Here is a 22,146-nt window from a genome sequence, read left to right as displayed (position 1 = left end):
GTATCTACCTAGTCATAGATTTTTAAAAAGTACAGATCTAGTTGTGTGCTTCAACTCCAACACCAAAACCTTAATCTGCTTTTCAGTATCATATATATTCACTGGGCTGGTTTGGACATCCTTTTGGGTTCAGAGCTGTCTAAACTCTTAATTTTATAAAGATTTCTCAGAGATGTTGTCCACAGTTACATAACAGCATCACGCTGCACATCCATGATGTGAATTCTCCATTTCACCACATACAAAAGGTACTCTATTGGAGTGGCATTTGGTGACTGTGAAAGTCATTTGGGTACAGTGAACTCATTGTCATGTTCAAACCAGTTTGAGATGATTTGAGCTTTGTCCTATGCTAATGTGTCCTGTTAGAAGCAGCAATTGGTAAATGTGTACACTGTGGTCAAAAAGGAATAGACATGATCAGCAGCAATAAATCGGTGGGCTGTGGTGTTTAAACAATGCTTAGTTAGTGCTAAGGGGCCCAAAGTGTCCCAAGCAAATATCCCTTAAACTATTATACCACCACATCCAGACTATCCAATCTTCTATCATCCAATGGGTTCGGAAATGCTCTTCTGCATAGTGATTTGAGTTGCTGTTGTTTTCCTATCAGCTTCGAGTCATCAGCTCAAAGCATTTTTCCCAGGCCACTGCAGCTCACTGGATATGTTCTCCTTTTCAGATCATTCTCTGTAAACCTCAGAGTTGGTTGTGTGGGGAAAATCCCACTCAATTTCCTAGTTTCTGAAGTACTCAGACCAGCCACTAACCGTGCCATTTTCAAAATCACTGACAAAGTCGTCATTCTGATGCTCTGTCTGAAGGTCATCTGGACCGGGTCTACATGCTTAAATGGATTCAGTTGCTGTTATGTGATTGGCTGATTAGATACATGGGTTAACAAGTAGTTTAACAGGTGTAGCTAATGAAGTAGCAGGTGACTGTACTTGCTTACAGTCAAAAGAAACGTGAAGCAGTGTTAAAATTCAAAGAAAATAAAGTATGAGAACCCTTGCATTCCTAGGCCATCCTAAATGTTTGAGATTATATATATATATATATATATATATATATATATATATATATATATATATATATATATATATATAAAACAAAAAAAACCCACCCAGCACGCCCCTGCGGGCGGTTTATCCTTCAAGCTCGGGTCCTCTACCAGAGGCCTGGGAGCTTGAGGGTCCTGCGCAGTATCTTAGCTGTTCCCAGGACTGCGCTCTTCTGTTATTCCCGGGATCTGCTGGAGCCACTCGCCTAGCTTGGGAGTCACCCATCCTATTCACGTAGCCCCTTCCGCCGGGGTTACTTGCGTAGTAGCATTCCAACAACGTCCTGTTTTCGTCTCTTGCCCACCACGAACCATATACATATATATATACATATATATATACATATATATATACACACATATATATATACACACATACACATATATATACACATACACATATACACATATATATATATACACATATATATACACATACACACATATATATATATATACACACACATATATATACACATATATATATATATACACATATATATATATACACATATATATACACATACACATATATATATATATATACACACACATATATATACACATATATATATATACACACATATATATATATATATATATACACACACACATATATATATATATATATATACACACACATATATACATACACACACACACATACACACACATACACACACACACACACACACACACACACATATATATATATATATACACACACACACATATATATGTGTGTATATATGTGTGTGTATATATATATATATATATATATATATGTATATAAAAAAACACCCAGCACGCCCCTGCGGGCGGTTTATCCTTCAAGCTCGGGTCCTCTACCAGAGGCCTGGGAGCTTGAGGGTCCTGCGCAGTATCTTAGCTGTTCCCAGGACTGCGCTCTTCTGGACAGAGATCTCCGATGTTGTTCCTGGGATCTGCTGGAGCCACTCGCCTAGCTTGGGAGTCACCGCACCTAGTGCTCCGATTACCACGGGGACCACCGTTACCTTCACCCTCCACATCCTCTCGAGCTCTTCTCTGAGCCCATGTCTTGTTCACTCTTGGCATACAGCTTGATGTCATCCATGTACAGGAGGTGGCTGACAACTGCTCCGTTCTGTAGTCGGTATCCGTAGCCAGTCTTGTTAATGATCTCACTGAGGGGGTTCAGGCCTATGCAGAACAGAAGTGGGGACAGAGCATCTCCTTGGTAGATCCCGCACTTGATGGTGACTTGTGCTATGGGCTTGGAGTTGGCCTCTAGTGTTGTACGCTACATCCCCATTGAGTTCCTGATGAAGGCTCTTAGGGTCCCATTGATCTTGTACAATTCTAGGCATTCCAGTATCCAGCTGTGGGGCATTGAGTCATAGGCCTTCTTGTAATCAATCCAGGCAGTGCACAGGTTGGTCAGTCTGGTCTTGCAGTCTCGGCTGACTGTTCTGTCTACCAGTAGCTGGTGTTTTGCGCCTCTGGTATTCTTGCCAATTCCTTTCTGTGTCCCGCTCATGTGCGAGAGGAACTGACCTGAAAAATAGGATCATGGCCAAGCTTGAAACCTGGATCCCCTGTAGATCTACAATATATATATATAAAATTTTATTGTTAGATATAATAATTATTTTTTTAGAAATATAAGGGGAACAGACAAATTGCACATTTTTTAAATATTTATTAATAACTGGAACATAACAAATAATAACAACATAACAGCAAGGACACGAGTTGGTTTACAGAATCATATTTTTCCACAAAGGCTGCCATTACAGTGAAGGACAATGTGAGCTATAACATTAAGTCTACATTAATCCTCGTGTCCTTTCACTGGAGTGGCATTCAAAAGATGATGTTTTCAATGTGAAAAAACAAGAGCAAAAGTAAGAAAAACCCATTCACTGAACATGTCTGCTTTACTTTTCTTTGGTGAGACCAGTTTCAAGACATCTCGCGGGAGAAACACAAAATAAAGGGTCTTTGACATTTTGAGGAGCACAATCCTCTAAAGTAGAAACTTTTTATTTTATTTTTTAAATTTTCAGAATAAGTTCAGCATTTCATTTTTGTCCACTCAATCCCAGCTTTCTACAACAGGTGATGGTAAAGGCGTCCCCTTTAATTCCTGGGCTTGAAACTTCAAAGTCACACATGAACATTTGGAAGCTATTGTAGAAGCAGCACAGGCACTTAAAAGACATTGACACTGACATACAATCTGGTACAATAGTCATGCAGTGATACAGTTTGGCCGACATAACCAGTGAGGTAATAATAATTAACATACTGAAGAGCTGAGTGAAGCATGGTCTATGTTGGTCCAGCTGGTTTCGCAGCAAAAAGACCCCAGTCGGAAAGGTTGCTTACCCGTGCAACAGAAATAAAAGGGAACCAACTTTAGCATCAGATCGTTTATGTACAGTCTTACAGAAATATACACATCTATACCACTTAGTCGTCTTTTCTACAGGGTCGGTCTGTCTTTAGCTATCAAGCTTGTCCACAGCTTTTGCGGGTGAAGGCAAAGCCATCCAGTTTGCATAAACACTATCATTGGCATATCTTGTAAAGACCGGATTAGTGGCATCATGTCTGTTGAGCAGTACCGGGCTCGTCTCGGGCCAGTTGGGGTATGACATGCCTAAAAATGAGAACACATCATTTTTCTGCACTCAGTGAAAGAAAAACAGCGTGCAGACAGTAAGGTTCTCAAACAAAACTCTCCAAAACAAATCCTGATCTGATTCTGAGAAGTGTAAAGTTATGGCTTTGTATTGTATATGCGACACAGAATAAATGATAATATAATTTATTATTTTCCTTTTTTTTTTTTGTCATTTATTAAGCCTGCATTGTTACTATTGCCCCTACATTTCGCTCGGGGCAATATGCAACATGCTGAGAGTTGCATTCAAAAGCCTTACTGTTTCTCTGTTCATCATAATGGATTAAGAGCTAATGTACATTAGAAAGACAGGAAATTTATCACAATCTGGAATTCAAACCACAATGAGTGATTGAATCAGCGAGGACCTGTTTCAAATGTTACACACCGTTTCCTCCAGTGCAAATAAATGACGAGATGAGGACAATGTGGAAATGAATGGGGGGGAAACAAACAAAACTATTTACAAATTAAAAATGCAGATGAAGCATGAGTATGAGGAGTGGATTATAAATAAGAATGAAGGAGATTTATATTCAATATTTACAAATATAGCAATTTTTGGTCAGTGCTTGTGTACATTAGAAGCAGGTCCGAATAAAACAAAGAAAAAGTCAAGACACAGGAGCTTTTTTTTTTTTTTTTTTTTTTTTTTTTTTTTTTTTAAGCTGAGCCTCTCATTTACGATGAAATGGGAGCTATGTCAGCATTAGCGAAAGGCATGCCTAGATCACAGTCACACACACTTGACTACGGGAAAAAAAAAAAAAAAAAAAAAGCCAATCACAACTTGCCAAAAAAGAGAGCTTGTGTAGTGTGTCCTGTTTCTAAAATCGAGTAAATGCATGGGAGATTCTACCATAGAGCTTGTTTTCAATCCATGTGGAGGGGAGGGTTCGAGGGAGAGGGGCGTTATTACAGTCCACTAGTGGTGTGTCCTCTTCAGAGAGGGCGTCGTCATACAGCAGGGCATCGGCTGGAGTGGACGCCGCCAGATCCAGGTAATCCTGACAAGAGCAGATGAGGGTGTGATTAGGCTGATTAAGGAGGAGGGGGATTGTAGCATGCAAAGGTCGGACGAGTGACCCGTGCACTGACTGCAAGCTCCAGCAGACATTTCTGCCAAATTGTTCTCTTTACCACATCCAGAGTCTTGCTCATTATCTGGTATTGATAACAGTGAAGAACGAGCCCGCTGCGTTATAGGATGCCTGCATTCCCATCTGCTCAAACGCTCTATATTTAGCCTCACTTCTGCAGCAGGAGCCTGACTGGCATGCTCTGTGATTACACTGCCCAAGGCCACATTTAGGATTGCTCTTCAAACACTAATTATGGTATCTTAGGAGATTTGGGGAGAGTGACAGTTCATACAACATAGCACATGCTGTCCTTAAAAAACGATACACTGCTTATTTTAGACTTGCTCCAAATCTGAAAGGAAAACCCCTCAAACTTGTATCTGTCAGATCTTCACTGAAGTGTTGTCAAAATCGCGCCAGTAACACACAGAAAGAGGCTGATTTATAGCTCCCCTGCTTCCTTGCCGGGGAGAGAAATGAATAAAGCACTACAAGGTATTTTAAAGCTTCAACATACCCGACTTTTCACCATCATCTTCTCCAGTTCTTTGCTGATGTCTGCAAACGTCTGCCTCTTGTCCGGTTCTTGCTTCCAGCATCGGAGCATGAGGTTATACCTGGAAAAGAGGAGCACGGTTCAAGTGGGTGAAATACAGTGAGTATCATTTAATCCTCCCAGCTGAGTCATTTCCCCCCGAATGTGGTGCAGGGGAGTTATAACACTCAATGGTAATGAGGAGATGCTAAAGTAGATATGATAAAGTGACAGAATAGAGCTCACATTTCCTCCGTGCAGTTCTCTGGTCTCTCCATCCTGTAGCCAGTCTTGAGGAGGTTAAATAGGCGCTCGGGAGCGATACCTGGGTATGGATTTCCTCCCAGAGTGACAATCTCCCACAGCAGCACACCGAAGGACCAGCTGGAATAAAATACAGAAGGTCCTAAGAATATTTCTATGAACAGATAAGAGTGAGACTTGGGGTTTTTTTGCAAATGGAAAACACCCTTAATTGCGTTCTTGCCCAAAAAAAAAGCATGCTGATTAATTCATGGGCTTTATTGTCTTATTGTTGTCCAAAATGTCAGAATATTTCCTTTAAGACGTAATTATACTCACACGTCACTTTGTGTTGTGTAAATGTGGTCAAACAAAGACTCTATTGCCATCCACTTAACCGGTATACGGCCCTGAAAAATACAGAGAGATGCTGCTGAGTGACTATGTCAGTATACGTACCTGTATCATGACTACTCTTCTCTATTATTTTGTCTACCTTGCTTCTTTTAACATATGAGTCCTCTTCATACACGTCTCTGGACAGGCCAAAGTCAGAGATCTTCATCTTCCGCCCTTCAGCAACAAGGACATTTCGTGCTGCAAGGTCCCTGTGGACAAGCTGTTGGACCAGCACACTCATTTAAAGTGCCTCACATTTTTCTTTAACAGACATTTAAGCTTCTTACAATGAATCTTCCACTGAATTGTTCAAATATTTTACAAAGAAAAACACCAGCTTGGCCTTATACCTTCATTTCTGCCAGGTACTGCATGCCTCTGGAAATCTGCCAGGCAAAGGAGATCAGGTCACCCATGGTGAGAGCCCTGTCGTCTGGGTTCTCCAGGTAGCTTGAGTTTCGGTTGGCATCCCTGCCCATATAGCTCGGGCCAACTTTCCGACTCTCACGAAGGAAATTACGGAGTGACCCATACTTGGCATACTCGACGATGAGATACAATGGACCTATTCAGAGAAGCAGGGCTCTTAGACTCAATGTGCAACACGCATGTTCTGGGATGGGATGGCAAGAAGACGGAGGTCTTACCATCCTGGCTGCAAGCTCCGTACATCTTTATGACGTGCGGGTGGTTGACTTGCTTCAGCAGAGTGAATTCTGACAGCAGGTCACGCAGCTCGCTGTGAGAGGCGTTTTCTGTCACGGAGGAAAAGAGGGGGGATCATAATGATGAAACCACTCACCTCTTCAGACATTCACTCCTCATATATCACAAGTGCTGCTAGGCTTGTCTGGCCTTTGCCTGGGTACTTTTACCTTTAAGCATTTTCACAGCCACAGTGGTGTATCCAGCTTTTCCTTTCAGCCTGAATGCTGTTGCCTTGACAACTTTCCCAAACTCTCCTTCTCCCAGCGTCTTGCCAAGCACAAGGTTTTTACGAGGAAACTCCCACTTTGGATCCTCCTGTTGAGACAAGGCAATGACGGTTTGTACTTCTCAAAAGATTCAATATATGAGACACAGGAGATGAAAGTGCTGGAAGAACCTTACAGGTATTTTAAAGGTTTCGGTCTCAATTGATTCCTGCGAGCCCCGGCGGACATTGTTGGCAGGGAAGCTAATGGGATAGGCTTGAGCTGGCCGACGGAAAGTCATCTCAGCAGATGCTATCGGGGGCTTTGGCGAGTTCTTGTGGTATCGGCGGATGAAGTATGAGGACAGGAGGATGGACACGATGAAGGAGAGGAGAAGAGCTGTGGCAATGACGGTCTTACACATGTCATCACATAGCGTCTCTGGAAGAGAGTATGTTGCACAGTTTTAAAGAAAGAAGCACTCAGTGCTTTGCTGATTCAGAGTTAAAACGGAGTGAGTTAATCAGCAGCAGTTCTGTGTGGTTTAGGGAAACTCACGCTCAATGTCATCCTTCTCACAGAAGCATCTTTCTGTGAAGCAGTAGCAGGTTCCATAGCAGGCCTTAATCCCGTTCCCACTCAAGCCTCGTTCATGGCCTCCAATAACGGGCTCCTCTGCAGAGACAAATCCAGCGTGAGCACAGTCTACATAAAGCAGAATGTCCTTATTCTCGCTGTTATACACTGAATGTGTGTTAAAAGGGAAAGCATACTTGTGCAGTCTTGCGGGCAGACTGAAGGATCTTTACTTTCCACTGCATCACAAACACTATCTGGGCATGTCTGCAGGTCAGGGGAGCATGTTGAATAATTTTCAGTTATTCCTGGAATATGAACACAAGAAAAGAAAGAAACCTCAGCAGGAAACAAGGGGGAAAACAGCCAAGACTGGTAACCAAACTGCAAGTACTTTGCATTCAAAAACCCATTCAAAAGTTGCCTTAACCTGACTGCATGTGTCCTTAACACTGCAACATGCAACGGTTTTAACAGCAGCCTGCACCTCAGTGTTGGCTTGCTTTAGCAACAGTAGGGTGTTAGTCACACTTGTTTTTCAGCCAAATTAGGACCATGTTTTGCCACTTCCTGTAGCAAAATGATCTTACTGAAAAGGATACACATGCAGTATTCGGCCCTTTAGCCCTTTAATTTGTTTCATTACTTACACTGAAGAAAACATGTACTCATCTGGTTCTAGTGAACTTCCCCCAAGGTCTCATAATCATTCAGTAATGTTAAAAAGTTACAAGTTAAGGAGAAAAAAGTTTGTCTTTATGAAATATAAAGTACCTTTCTCAGTGCCCTGCCTCCACTGGCATCTGCCGGTTGTTGCCCCCAGGCCTCGGGTAGACTCACAATCTGTTCGCTGCCTGTTCTCTGCACAGGACAGGACCTGCTGGCTCTTCTGACCAGCTTTGATTGCTACGTACAGCAAAGCCAAAAGAGCACATTACCAAATCTTTAAAGGACACTAGAGATCGGGGTAACATGCTTGAAAATAGTCTGCATGTGTGCTTGCTGTGAAGTAGTACCTACCTGTGCCATCTATTTTGATGTGGATCTGAGTGCTCGCCTCCAGCTGTTCGTTTCCCTCCTGAGCAACAACAAGGTACTGCAAGTCCTGGCACTCGGGTTTGCGCAGTGCCTCAGAGTCATTCACATACAGATGTCCCCACTTCCAGTTTGGGGATTGGGTGATGCTTATGGCTGTGTAGCAGGCCTGTGAGTCAGCAGACATGTTCTTATCTGGCACCTCAAGTCGGTATATGACACTGAAGCCATCGAACTGCTGGCAGTTTTCCACACAGATTTTGCCAACCTGACAGGAGTTGGGACAAGAGATTGAAAACGTGAATGACACTGGAGAATACAAGTGTAAGGATGGAATAATGCACACACCTTTTGTAAACAACTGAATACAACAATTTGAAATGCAAATTACTAGTTCATTCCTACATGATCTGAAGAAAAAAAAATCTGCCGTTAATTCAAATAATTACATTTAAACTGATTGTGGTACATTTTATAAAGCCAGAATAGTTTTGTTTTTGCTACAAAGTATGAAAATGAACAGAAAACATTTGAGATGTTATTTTTTTACTGCCAGCAGGTGGCAGTCTATCTGTAGATTTAACGGTCAATGGAGCTGTTCTTAAACAGCTCCATTGACCATAAATAAAATGTATTATTATTATTATTATTATTATTATTATTATTATTATTATTATTATTATCAGGATTTTAATGTAACTATAATGTCAAAGGATTGCACTGATGGCCACTTACATTGGATTAGTACTGAACAATAATCAATGGATAAAAGCTACTAAACCTCCCAGAAGTTTTACCTTCTGCTGACTGTAAACAGGTTTGGTTTAAGCAAGACACAGGTGAATATCTTTATTTTTTTAAAACATACAGAGAGATCTGTAGTTGTGAGTTACTGTGTACTAAAGCATGTGCAATGTGATGGCTTATAAAGCCAGTGTACAGCAGGGTTAGTCAAATCAAATGCATTTCCCAATGCATCATAACGGAGCAAGTACCTACAATTCCGGTTCTTGAAGTCTCTCTGTCAGAGTTCAGTATAAAGAAACTGATATGAGGCCACTGATGGTTCATATTGCCTATGACTTTTGTCCCTGGTCCCTTTCATAGGCCAACAATGATTCATTTGTTAATTATGTCATGAATACGATCATTAAAAAGATTCAGACTATATCTTTGTCACTGTCCGTGATGCTATCACGATGGAAAGATAATTTTTTTTGTGTGTCCATTAATCCATCCATCTTCTTCTACTACTCCAATTCTTGGGTCGGGCTGGAGCCTATCCCAGCTCTCTTAAAAGTTTATAATAATATATATTTTAATCTAAATCTAGACCAAACACAAAGTTCAAGGTTTGCATGATAAGCAGTCATGCAGTCATGAGTACCTGTGCATAAGGAGAAGCTCTGCGTGAGACTGTGAATATATGTGTGACGTTGGGGAAGTGGATTTGGACGGGTAAGATGGTGACATTGAAGTGCAGCAACACTGTTCCCTCTAGACCGGGATAGGTGGTGTCATTGACCAGGTAGTCGAGTTGCAGGGTGCGATTCTCTGTCACGTGCAGGTTCCTCTTCAGGACCAGCTCTGAAATCAAGAGAAATCATGAAAAGCCTCATCTCCTAATGTAACTAATTCTCGCGCGCGCAGCCTTGGAGTACTTACGGTAGTTGTGCACAGTCTCTCGAATGCCTTTGGCTTTTTTTTCAGTGAAGGAGTTTTTTATGTCAAATGTTTCCTTTATCCATGGGTCAGTGTTGAGCCAAGTCCCCACATACTTATTGTGGTTGTCGCCTAAGATCGGGGTTAGATCTCTGTCAAAGACATACAAGGAGCCAAAAGTTCCACCCTGAAAAAAAGAAAGTCACATTGAGAAATTTCAGGCCTCATGTAAACATGAACTTAACCAACACCGCATCTGTACACAATCACCTTCGTCCGATTATAGCTGATGACTACGTCTGCCGAGTCTGTTCCGTTCACATATGGCGCGTTATCATCCTCATCATTGACAAAAACATTCAGCGTCGTTTCCACCTTGATGATGGTGGTTTCTGACTGGACGTTACAAACCAGCAGGAGTCTGTAGCATTCGCTCTCCTCGCGGTCCAGCTGAGCGTTTACCACCAGCTCTTTGTTGTCGTTTACAGCAAAAGGTCCCGGAGGGTCTGCAGAAAAAAGGAACAAAATTAAACAAAACAATCGAACAAACGAGCCTGCATGTGGACGCAACCACATGAATCAGGTGGCATACTGAATATGACATAAAAGCAGCATCGTAAAACATCTCAATGGAGCTAAACCAGGGTCAAAAGTTTCATTCATTTGAAAAAGTTTGTTGAAACTGAAACTCTAAGTGTTGATATTTAAAACATAAAAAATTACAACTAAAAAAAAATGAGCACTTTGGTTGAAAATGGCCTCCGCTCCTTCACGGGATGCTGCCGGCATCAGCCAAAATGTAAAAACACTACTTCTGATTATCCTATGATGGACTATATTGGCGGGTAATACACACATACATACATATACATGCATACATATGTAGTTGTACATATGGTTCTCCTTTCACAAGATAATATGTTTTTGGTCCGATGTGTCTAACCTGATTCCACACTGTAAGAGATGGTGTAGTTTGGGCAGACATTGAGTCTGGTGAGACGCTGTAGCTGCCGCAGGGCTCCTGGGAACCTGTTTTCCATGATGTGTGGGTTGGACGTATCTCTGTGTGGGAAGCAGAGTTCCTTCGTATCTGTCTGAGCACACTGAGGCAATGTGGCATTGACAAAGTCCAAGGTGATCTGCACAGGTTTCCGCATGAGGCAAAAGGGCTTGTTGGTGAACTCAGATCGCACCATGGCATTCAGGAATAACTTTCTCACAGACCACGACCTTTGATCTGATGGGACACAGAGCCAAAACAAAAACAAGAGGCATTTTAATCTCAGACAGTGCTTTTTTTGATGACACAGCTCTTCTTTGCTTTTATGCAATCACATTATCATCCTGAACTCGAAGCCAGAGCATTATTGGTATGCGAAGAGCATAAATGTCCAGAAACTAATTTACTCTTGTGTGTAGCGAATACCTGGCACTGAAATAGGACTGTGCATTACCATCAAAAGCCTTGTATCCAACTCACATAGCTGGGCAAAGTCGCTCTCCTCCAGGGTTTTGTTCAAGAATAGTGTCCCGGTGTTGATGTTCATGTAGAACCAGGAGCTGTAGTGTGGAGGCGTGGCAGTCTTTGTTGGGCACAGGTAGAAGTGTGGCTTCTCAGTTTTATCGTCCCGCATAGCGTGGACCTGGAGGATGGGTGTCCCGGCCTGCTGCCCAACATATACAGTCTCAATGTACTCCTTCTGAGGGAAGTACAGACACGTCGCTCCTGCACCAAGTGGACATGAAATAACCAGATGTTTAAAATTTGGCAACCAAACGAATCACAGGAAAAAAGTGTTATTATTATTGCTTTTAAGGAAAATGTTACCATAACTGAAAAATAAGGCACGATTACATTGCAGGTGCTGATGACAGCATATTAGACATCTCTTTCTGGATGTTTAACTGAGTCAACAATAGCCACTGACAATGCCATCTGGGCACTGAATGGAAATCAACACATACATGGACTACGACAGGTCCAGGGGTTTTTTTTCTTCTAATATATCTTTCATCTCTCTCCCACGTTAGCGGAAATTGAAAGCAGGGCTCAAATGACACTTATGCAGCTCCTTTAATGAATTTCTCATGTGGTCAATAACATGTGGTTTCCGATTCTCCTTGTGTTCACCTTGAAAAGTTTAATTACAAGGAATAACATGATACGGAGGAGACATGTATCACTGCCTGCAAGTCTGTGTGTGTGCGTGTGTGTGTGTTGGGGGGGTTGACGAGTAATCCATAAAGCAAAATAGCAGGCTGCGTGTGTGTTTTACAGGAAAATGGAGATGCGAGTGTTCCTTCTGTAATTATATCCCTGTTGTGTTCCTCTTTGATGACGGTAGGCGACCATTTAGGGAACGCACTAATGTCATTAGCAGACAGCAAAACTAGATTTTCTATTTCTGTTGGTGCAGTTGAAGCCTCGGCTCTGGTTTCAGACATTGATTTAATTTTGAGGGGCTTAGATGACAGGAGGCCGAGCTGATGGATAAAATGTGGCCGTCCTTCCTCAAGGATGGAGATACGCTCAATGAGGCTGCAGACCTTTTTATTAAAAGTGTTCCGGAGGCAAAACAAACAGCAGGGCTCATGTTTGTTAATCTTGGTGGGGATGGTGGGAGCTGGTTTCATGACTAGGGATGATTTTTCCATCCCCTAAATCTATTACAGCCAAAATGCAGTCATTCACACTCATACTATTGACTGTATTTTATTATATTTCCATTGCATCTTAGCTTATTTTTACTATTTCATACCATGAAAAGGTCTGAAATAGGTAATTGGCTTCATGATGCATAAAAGATTTCTGAGAAATTGTACGAAAGATTTGAGGGAAAAAATAGAAAAAAAGTAAAGAACTGCCCACAGATTATTTTAGGTTGTAATTATACTCAGTTTATACAGTTAAAAGGTATGAAACACATTAAAAGACGCGTAATCTGAGCATCAGGGCTTCAACTGTATACCCAAAACAACCATTAGAGGGGGCTGTTATCACAGTGGCACGGGCTCGAAAAGCAGCTTAATCATTATCATAATATATTACTGTTCTAATGTCTCTACTGCTTGGATAAGATGTTAAACGATTGGACTCATTTCTATTTGACAGGTCAGAAAAGACCCCCACTACTCTCTACAATCCCTCATCGGATGCATACAGACAATTTAATTAATCTACAGAAATCTTACAGACGACGGCCACAAATTGAATACAGCAGATGACAGCAGCTCTGCAAATAAAGCTACATGGTCCAACGTGTTAACCAGCGGGAGCTGAACACATTTATGAAGGCAGGCATTGGCTGCAAGCCACAGTGGCCGGACCCCCTGCAACACAATTCGTTTATATCATTCAAAATTCAATTTCTTTCTAGGACAGAAGCCAACAGAAAGCAAGCAGTTTATATCAAAACTAATTAATTGAATGCATCAAGCAGGCCCATCCGAGCAAATGGCATCTTTGGTCTGTGAAGCCATGATGATGCTTTTCCAAGGCATGACTCATTACTTTCTCTAAATGATGCACAAGAATGGCAGAAATACAGCTGGTGGTGACATTTTCACCTATTATATTCATGTCTAAATAATGACCGAAAAGATTAAAAAGACGTTGCAGAGGCTTCATTTCCATGCTTTGTCTCTGGACCGCTAAAGAACGTTCTTTCCGGATTTTAGTGGGCTGTTTTGGAACAGCCTTGGCCTGTTATTGCTCACAGTGTGTAAACATTAGCATCATAAGCAGATGTTTTACAGCCTTCGATCACCTATAAAACTCATGCTGAGCTTCTGCATACAGTGTCATTCCTTTGAAAGTAATTTTGCAAACAGAGAGTGTTTAAACAGGACAATTCATGTAGCAATCCATGTTTACTGTAGATATCATGTACCGCCGAGTGGATAGTGAAACTGGATTTATCCAACGCTGAAAAACAGGAACACGAAACAGTGGAAAACCCTCTTACGTCTCTATAAACGTGTGCGCTTCCTGGTTGTCGTTTACGATCGCAGTCTCCATGAGTTAATCGTGCCTGGGCGCGCGTGTGTTTGTTTTTGTCTCGTATTATAACTGCAAAAGAACAAAAAGGACAAAAGCTCATCACAAAATGTGAAACCACGCTCCCCGTCAGCCACAGACCACAGCATGTCTGGGACAGGTCTGAGCTGATAGGGTGGGACGCCCTCCATCGTCCCAGACAAAGACAGGAACTCAATTAGCTCAATGCGTGCTTCGCCTGATAGATTTACTAGCTATGAGCTCATGTGCTGGAGTAACCCACTGGCTTACTAATCTACCTCCGATCCTCAATGAAACAAAATGTGGATCTCCCACTCAGACATCCTCACTGAGCATCCTTGTCAGCAGCGTGGCAGATGAGGAAACGTGACCCTGCCCGGCTGCTGCTGTGTGATAACTTGACATTATAATTGCGTTCTTAGTCTGGACCTCCAACAGTAAGAGCTCAGCTTCGTGCCCCTTTTTCTCCCAAGGTCAATGAGGTCTGCGTCTGCCCCTGGTAACGACCCATTGGACAGGCAGTGTATCTGGCAGCATATCAATCAATAACCACACTAATCAACAGTGATGCTGATTGTTTTCCACTGATGACACAGACAGAGAGAAAAGCTGCACAAGTGCAATCACGTCCGCCGAACATAATATTGGAGTTGCTTAGGCATCTTGTGCGTGGACGCTGAAACATTACTTCTACTGTGCACGTGTAATTTCACAGCCTGCTCCACAATTTAGCCCATCAATATCCACATTTTCAAGGAATCCATCATCTTTTACAAAGAAGCTGTAGCCAGGCACATTAAGGAGCAGTTCACCCAGTTATATCACGGTGATATAAATAATAATCACTCGGAAACGTATCGTGATTGCTCTGCTTCCAGAGATGTTGCTGCTACTGGAATGGTTTTCTTCAGAGATTCAATTAGCTAAAAAGCTGCACATTCGACTATAATTCCACTTATGAAAGCTAATATTGATCATAATGTTTTGAAATCTTTCCCCCTCCTCTGTTTCCTGTCCTATTATGCTCAAATGCTTCATCGTATCACACTGGTTTCAGAACCTGGATTTATATAGGCATGACTCTGATGCTTTTCGATCTTTCAAAACAACACGTGTAATAAGGAAAGAAAGTCATTTCCTGTCATAATGACACAGACATCGAAGTTTTCATCCGATTAATAAGATAGCTGATCTGAGTTTGGAAAAGGCAGCCGGGCTCCAGGTAGATTACTCAGTTTACCATGATGCATACCGTAACATAATAATCAATTACCACATAATGTAATCCAATTATTCCCCAGAGAATACAAGAGCTGAGGTCCAATGAACCATGTTCATCAGTCATCAAGAAATCTAATAGGACCTCTCCTTAGGGGTTAGCTGCAAGTACAAACTCAGTTTAAGGATTCCTCTGGGGAGGACTGTGGCATCAAAAATTGAACACGTGGTACATCATGGAGCTCCAGACTGAGTTTGATGAAGCAGTCATTAGGTTGCTTTGATAAAATCATCTACCCTCACCACAGCAGTGGTAAAAAGCCATCAGATTTACTGACATGTACACAGAAGGAGGCAAATACTCTAAATGCCCGTGTCAAAACACAGAGAGCTTATTTATATTTGCATAAATAGCTCACAGCCACAGGTTTCATAAAGGGTTTAGCTTAAAGTACCAGATTTGGGAAAGAATTGCTTTACAGCCTGTTTTAACACTACACCAAGCAGTCTAGACTCATGCTACCAGCTCTTTGAGACTGTATTTATCATCTACATTTAGCATTACTCTGTACTCTGAATGCTAACATCAGTAACGCTGCATCATGGTGACAATGCCAGTGTTTGTATTGTAGCATCTTCTAATCAGTGCTAAATACGGTCTGAGATTGATGGAGATGTCATTAGTTGTGCAGTTACTGGACAAATTAAAATCTTGACCTAATTATTGTGCTCAATAAAGCAAACCAAAAAAATAATAATCATGGGATCATTAAGATCATCGGGATTCATTTTCTCAGAGCCATGAATGTCTGTACACATTTCCAAGGCGATCTATCAAGTAGCTGTTAGATTATTTTAGTCGGGTGCAAAATGAGCAGGCAAAAACAACAGAGCAACACTGCAGTGAGAGAAAAACTAACAAGGCTGAACACAGTCACGTGTATCACTTACACATACTGTGCATCAGAAGCATCAACAGTCTTGTTGTTTCAAAGAAGCAAACACAGCAAAAATGCATTAATATATAAGGTGTCCTAACTGTGGGAATCATCAATGCACCAGCGTCATTAAATGGCACTACTAAGATGAGTCGCCACTATTCGCACTGCTAGACTATGACTGCTTGTTACGACTGTCCTAACATGAGAGAATCTGGTGGAAACAATGGGAAAAGTCGCTGCTTTATGCCGGGGAGTGGAGATCACTGAACTACCAGCACAAAGGGAAGTGGAGCTTTCAGAGTTTCTGGCATTGGCAGGTGGTTGCAGAGGACGGAAAAAAGATTTCCAGCATGTTTATCCATTTTAGTAAAAAGAAGGACCAAAAAAATGGATGCCAAAGTGGGGCTGGAAGAGGATGGGGGAAAACAGCAACATAAGTTTGAATCAGCAGCATTTATGGAAAATGTTAATTTAAGGACATTTTCCACTATTATGATTTGCTCTCTTTAGAGAGATTGCAGTAAATGTGCAAATTTGATTCTGGCACCAGTATGGCAGTAGAGTCACTCCCATTTTTGCAGTGTCACACACACCATGTGGACTCAGATAAGCAGGGCCTGTGCTTTGTTTTACTTATTGTTGTAATGACGGGTCAAACACGATGTGCACTGCTGCACGACTGGAAAACAACTTGTCAAGACCCATGTGAAACCAGAGGACTAAATGCCCCGAGGGTAAAATCTCAATCAATGTCTCCTTGTCCTTTCACCACAGCAAATTAGATTCTACCCATGCATGAGAGCGAAGTGTGACCCTGAACTGACTAGAGGATCAGACACAGGGGTTTGACAGGTAGGAGCGGCATCCGTGCGACGGCAGAAATGGCAGCCTAGGATTAGAGGTCGGGACTCTCAGGAGTCTCAAGGCAGTAGCAGTGATTTGGATGAAAGTTATTTCAAAACCGTGGGTCCACTTTGGCTGGGAAGCTCGAAGGATGAGAGTCTTGTGACTGATAAAGTGGGAAAATCGGGAGAAGACAAAGCAGCCTAAAGTGCTGCAGCTGTTCCAACAGGTATCAGAGTGTCTGTGGCTGACAGCATGTTTACTGTCGCTCATGAGCTTAAAAAAAGAGGGAACACGCCAGCTAGCTCTGGTTTTGAATCAAAATAATATAGTCTGTTGTTTGCCACATTTTGAAAAAAAAAAGAAACTTTTTGCTATAGCAAGTTTTAAGAATCACAATATGTTTTTTCTAAGATGCAAAAAAGAAAAGCACTCCTGTTGACGTAGCTCGGTAAAAAAGATCTGATCTACTTGCATAATGATGTTTCCCACTCACACTCAAATAAACACAGTGACAACAAGCGTGGAAAATTGACAATATTTATCATGCATCCATGAGGAACACAAGACAGAAGCTTTACTTAATTATATCGTGCTGTAAGGGGCTAAATCCAATAGCACCATGTATCAAATGAGATCTGTTGGTCTGGTACTTCTCCAGAGGAAAAGATGCTGATGAAAATGATCGCTTTGAGTTAAAGGGAAGGAGGAGCACTATACCTCTATGTTATGGTTTCACCAGTCAGAGGGCGAGGAAGGGTCAGAGATACCGTAACAAGGTCACGGTGGAAGCAAAACAGATCAATGCTTTTACATGAAAACATCTGTGGCACTTTTTTGTGTAAGAGATTACACAAATGTGTGTGTTAAAAAGGGGGAGTGGATTTTGGCTTTGACCAGGTTTCGTCACAAAATGTATTTTCAACTCAAAACGCTTTGTTTATAAAGCTGCCAGCTGATGCTGAAGGCCTAATCTAATTAATAAAGGGTTGTTTCAGTGAGCTCTCCAGATTTCCTCAAAATGTAAATAAAAACAAAGTAACGACGAGCCAGATATTCCTTTCTTTGGTCTTTTTTGTTCACACAGAAGTGCATGTGACTGCACGATCTCTAACGACGTAAGCACAGAGACAGAAGAGCAGCTGCAACCTTAGTGGCAGCTAATGGGAATCCTCATAAAGAACAATGAATAGAGGCGTCCCAGCTCCCAGTTCACTTCAGCTTATGTCTTGAACTACTTTACTTTGGTCTTAAGTGCAGGGCAATGTCTCAGGAACATTTAAAAATGCTGATTGCTACAAAAGTGAGCACTGATTGCCAATTTCCTTTGTTTGATGATCTCAGCGAGAAACACTAAACTAATCAGTAAACTGGAACCTGGAGCAGGAGTTATATAAACCCCACCGGGAAATTCCTTTGTAATAGCCATTCATGACTGTGCCATTTGTACAATTACATTGAAGATCAGAAAAACTAAAGTTAAACTAAATTGACAAATGCATATGTATATTTATGTGGAACTTCATGAGTGGACGAGATCACAGGAAGGAAAGACCTCCTATGGCATCCAGTGGCGCATTTAGTTAGTCTTAGTCTGGCAAGTGGAACAGTGTGCAGGGTGGGATATATTGTCCGTATTGAAGATACATTTTTGGCAATATCTTCCTCTCTGCAATGAGGGAGACTTCTGAGTTTGAACTCCAAAAAATATCTAAATCATGGTCTCACATACAGTAAAGGAAAAGGGCCTTGGCAGGACAGAGAGTTTCATTTTATCCTAGTTATTTGCCCTCCTCATTTCCACCATCCCTCATATAATATACAAGAATGATAGGAGTCCTCGATCTTTTCGAGGCCACTGCTAACTCCTTTCTCAATGCTAAGCTGGAGCTGGATAAGTTCACACCAGACCACAAAACCGTCTACCACCTTCTGGTAAAACTGCAGAGAGCTTACCAAAGTAGTACCACTGAAATTTAAAGCAAAAATATTCTTTAGATTCAATCAGTGACTAAAACAGCAATAAAAATCCACATTAGACGTAATGTGATGCAAAAAGTGCATCACAACATGACTCATTTACTTGGAAAATGACTCATATGTAAAAACCATTTAGTGATTTAAGATGTTTTAAAGGAGTCACAACAGGCAGAACATCCTCACAAAGTGGGGTAAAATAAAAACAATCATCGATCCGGTAAAATCAGACTATGTCACTTTGTGGCAAGCCCGGCAGCAGCCCAAGCGGCCCGTCCGCTTGCATAACAGGCGATATTTTCCTGAAGAAAACAAACAGCCAGTGTTTGCCCAGAGATAGGAGCAGCTGCTGCACACCTGCCCATGGCTCGCCTCTTCTCCTCCCTGAACAAGTGTAGGTCTTTTGTTGCAACAAACAGGCAGGTGATGGGCGCCACATTCACGTAGGGTGCAGCTTTCAGCACCCATTTAATTACCAACACGTCCTTGACACATGAAGTGCAACGAGACCAGCCCTTTTCTTCTATAAATATCAGGAGAAACGCCTGCTTTGGTGACTGTGCAAGCAGAGCCCAGCAGGAAAAGCCATGTGGATGCATGTAAGGTCTGTAAGAACAGCATGCGTGTGACTGACTGTGTGTGGACTATGGACTGATTAAACAGCGCGTGTAACAGTGAAAAAATAATCAGAGGACACTGCATAAAAGTGTTCTACCTTAACAGTTGCATTAATCTTTTTAACTACTCTGCAGAAAACTGCTCCCCTGGGTGATTAAGTAGGCCTGTAGTTTATTGCAGGAAAAAACCAGCAGTGCTCCATACACATAGAAATGAACATCTTTTTATACATCCCAGATCCACTCAAAGACTTTGATCATAATGCTTGTTTGCCTCCCTTTATAAAAGCACTGATAACCTCTGAAGTCCAAAAAACACCCTGTATTTGTTCGAGCATTACATCTGACATACTGGCGGCACAGTCCTGAACTATGAGGGACACTTTAAATATAGACTTCATGAGAGGGCAGTGTTAGTGCAGTTGGGCTGTGGGATTGTGGACGGGATTATAATATTATGATATATGGCTGCATTCATTCTACTCTACGTTTCATTGTTGTCATGCCACGCATAGCCAGCGCACAATGCAAGGATCACTTTTCTGCTGTGTGGCACAGTGCTGGCGTTGTGTTCGTGCCCTTTCAGATACTTCGTCGGGGGAAAAAGGCCTTAAAAATCACTCAGCTTCCAAAATGCTGCAATTTAGCTTTTCACTTGAGCAGCCCTGTGTATTTGTCAGTTGCAATCTAGACTTCATGTTCAGTGGCTCGCTCTGTGGCAGCACCTATTTCTCTTCACCTTGGCCAGCTTTGCAGATACTAAATATAAATTTTAAATAAACATATTTTAATTCCTTCTGCGCTAAACGGTCTCTCTGGCAGAAAGGTCAGTAAGAGACGGAGATAAAAACTCAAAGACTAAAGCTAATGCTGTCTGAATAATTTATAATACTAAGGATGAACGCGTTTAAAATAAGAAGCGAACATTAAATCGTCTCCTCTGTATTAATAGTTAAGACCAGAGCATTTATTTTGTTTTCAAAAACGTTCGGACACACTAGTGCAACATTTAGCATTAGTTTGCAACTTCATCGTGCGCTCCTTCACCCTTTTCCAGTGACAGGAGAACTGATGATGAACCTTACCTTCCAGCAGCAGCAGCAGAAACAGCGCGACGATGTTTCCCCGAGAGAAACCACAACTTGACCCCATATTCGCGAACCATAGGTGAAAGTTTCTGAATGAAAAGACGATCCAAAAAAGTTCCTCTGGGCGAAAATTAAATAATAATAATGATAACAAGAGCAATAATCAAACCGATAAAATATACAAAGATGGGGGGTATAAACCAGTGCGCGCTCTGCATCCAGATGAAGTCCTCAGTGTCCCATAGACGGGCTGCTGTGTTGAGGCTACAGAGGCTGCTGCTGGGCTGACTGGCTGGTCTGGTGGGGGGAGGTGGGGGGGAGGAGGTTCACTGCCTCACTACTCACTGCCCCGCTGCTTCCGCAGAAGCAGGGCGGCATAGCATCTACAGGAAATTTAAGAGCATAATTTAACAGCAGGTCAGTCATCTCATTAAGGATCTGCGCGGGGGAGGTGGTGGGGCGTAATTATTAACAATTATGACTGGGCGCGTAATGGTTCACTTTAAAGGCACAGGCGCTCTTTAAAGGTGGGCATCAGGTGTGCTCGTTTTAGTAACCGGTTCATTATAACAGCCGTGTGATAATTGTAATTGTGCCTTTTTGTTTAATTTTGCTAAGCTTGAAGTAGCTTCGATGAATTCGTTTGTTTAATTCGGTTGAATAAAAAATAGACTTTGAGCACAATGTTCCAGTTCCAGAGTGAAACTCCTGCCAGTGAAGTGACAGGGCTAAGTTGTTGTTGTTGGGGTTTTTTGCCTAGACATTTTATTGCATCCAAGTACTCCATGTGGATAATTAACACTCCCCAGCTGAGTAGAAGTCCTCTGCAGTCTTTGGATCAAAGTCCCAGAATGAAATCAGGGGGTTAAATGATGTGGGACCGTTCCTCTCTCAGGTCTGAGTGTGTGTGCGTGTATGTCAGAAGCTGAGGGTGTGTTAAAGAGCGGGATCTCTGTGTGACTGAACAGTGAGGAGATAGCGTGGAGTGATGCATTGCTGCAGCCTCGGGCCAGGACACCAGTCACTCTCTCAGCAGTGTCTTTCCAATCAATGTCTCTGCATGGAGCAAAAACACAAAGGCTCACTGGGCTACAGAAGATAAAGGGGGCTTTCTCAGACGCTTCACTAACTTTCACCAACTGGGAGAAAATATAATAGCTGCTACTTACAGTGCTTACATTTTCACCTCCCCTCACTGAGCCGTCAGTATCTTAAAGAAGACTTTAAAAACAATATGCCCTTAAATTGGTGATCACAGGAAGGTCAA

At 42.0% G+C, this 22,146-nt stretch overlaps 1 protein-coding gene across 1 annotated transcript; it reads right to left on the bottom strand.

The window, feature by feature from the left end:
- Nucleotides 1-2,724: 2,724 nt before the first annotated feature.
- Nucleotides 2,725-21,210, bottom strand: ret (ret proto-oncogene receptor tyrosine kinase). Its single transcript, XM_086258483.1, has 21 exons — nucleotides 21,081-21,210; nucleotides 20,877-20,968; nucleotides 11,658-11,903; nucleotides 11,121-11,414; nucleotides 10,448-10,683; nucleotides 10,181-10,364; nucleotides 9,903-10,102; nucleotides 8,501-8,783; nucleotides 8,255-8,386; nucleotides 7,678-7,788; nucleotides 7,463-7,579; nucleotides 7,101-7,345; nucleotides 6,866-7,013; nucleotides 6,638-6,745; nucleotides 6,341-6,555; nucleotides 6,088-6,210; nucleotides 5,931-6,001; nucleotides 5,595-5,732; nucleotides 5,331-5,430; nucleotides 4,591-4,738; nucleotides 2,725-3,707 (listed from the first exon to the last, which is right to left on the bottom strand). Exons 2-21 carry the CDS (start codon nucleotides 20,941-20,943, stop codon nucleotides 3,550-3,552), a joined length of 3,324 nt encoding a protein of 1,107 aa, XP_086114609.1. The 5' UTR covers nucleotides 20,944-20,968; nucleotides 21,081-21,210; the 3' UTR covers nucleotides 2,725-3,549.
- Nucleotides 21,211-22,146: the final 936 nt, after the last annotated feature.

The sequence above is a fragment of the Aulonocara sp. 'chitande type north' Nkhata Bay genome, linkage group LG13, assembly GCF_057382095.1.
Source record: "Aulonocara sp. 'chitande type north' Nkhata Bay isolate Kocher_YH1m ecotype deep benthic linkage group LG13, A_spYH_male_GT1.1, whole genome shotgun sequence".
Taxonomy (NCBI): Eukaryota; Metazoa; Chordata; class Actinopteri; order Cichliformes; family Cichlidae; genus Aulonocara; species Aulonocara sp. 'chitande type north' Nkhata Bay.
The sequence above is the reverse complement of the archived record's forward strand: the minus strand, read 5'-3'. Positions and strand labels throughout refer to the sequence as shown.

Bases quoted from the DNA above. Each gene is read 5' to 3' on its own strand.
- ret (XM_086258483.1), bottom strand. From the start codon at position 20,943: ATGGGGTCAAGTTGTGGTTTCTCTCGGGGAAACATCGTCGCGCTGTTT. The intron at 11,415-11,657 runs GTGAGTTGGATA...GTGTCCCATCAG, and splicing joins GAGCGACTTTGCCCAGCTAT to ATCAAAGGTCGTGGTCTGTG. The intron at 8,387-8,500 runs GTAGGTACTACT...TGCTGTACGTAG, and splicing joins CATCAAAATAGATGGCACAG to CAATCAAAGCTGGTCAGAAG.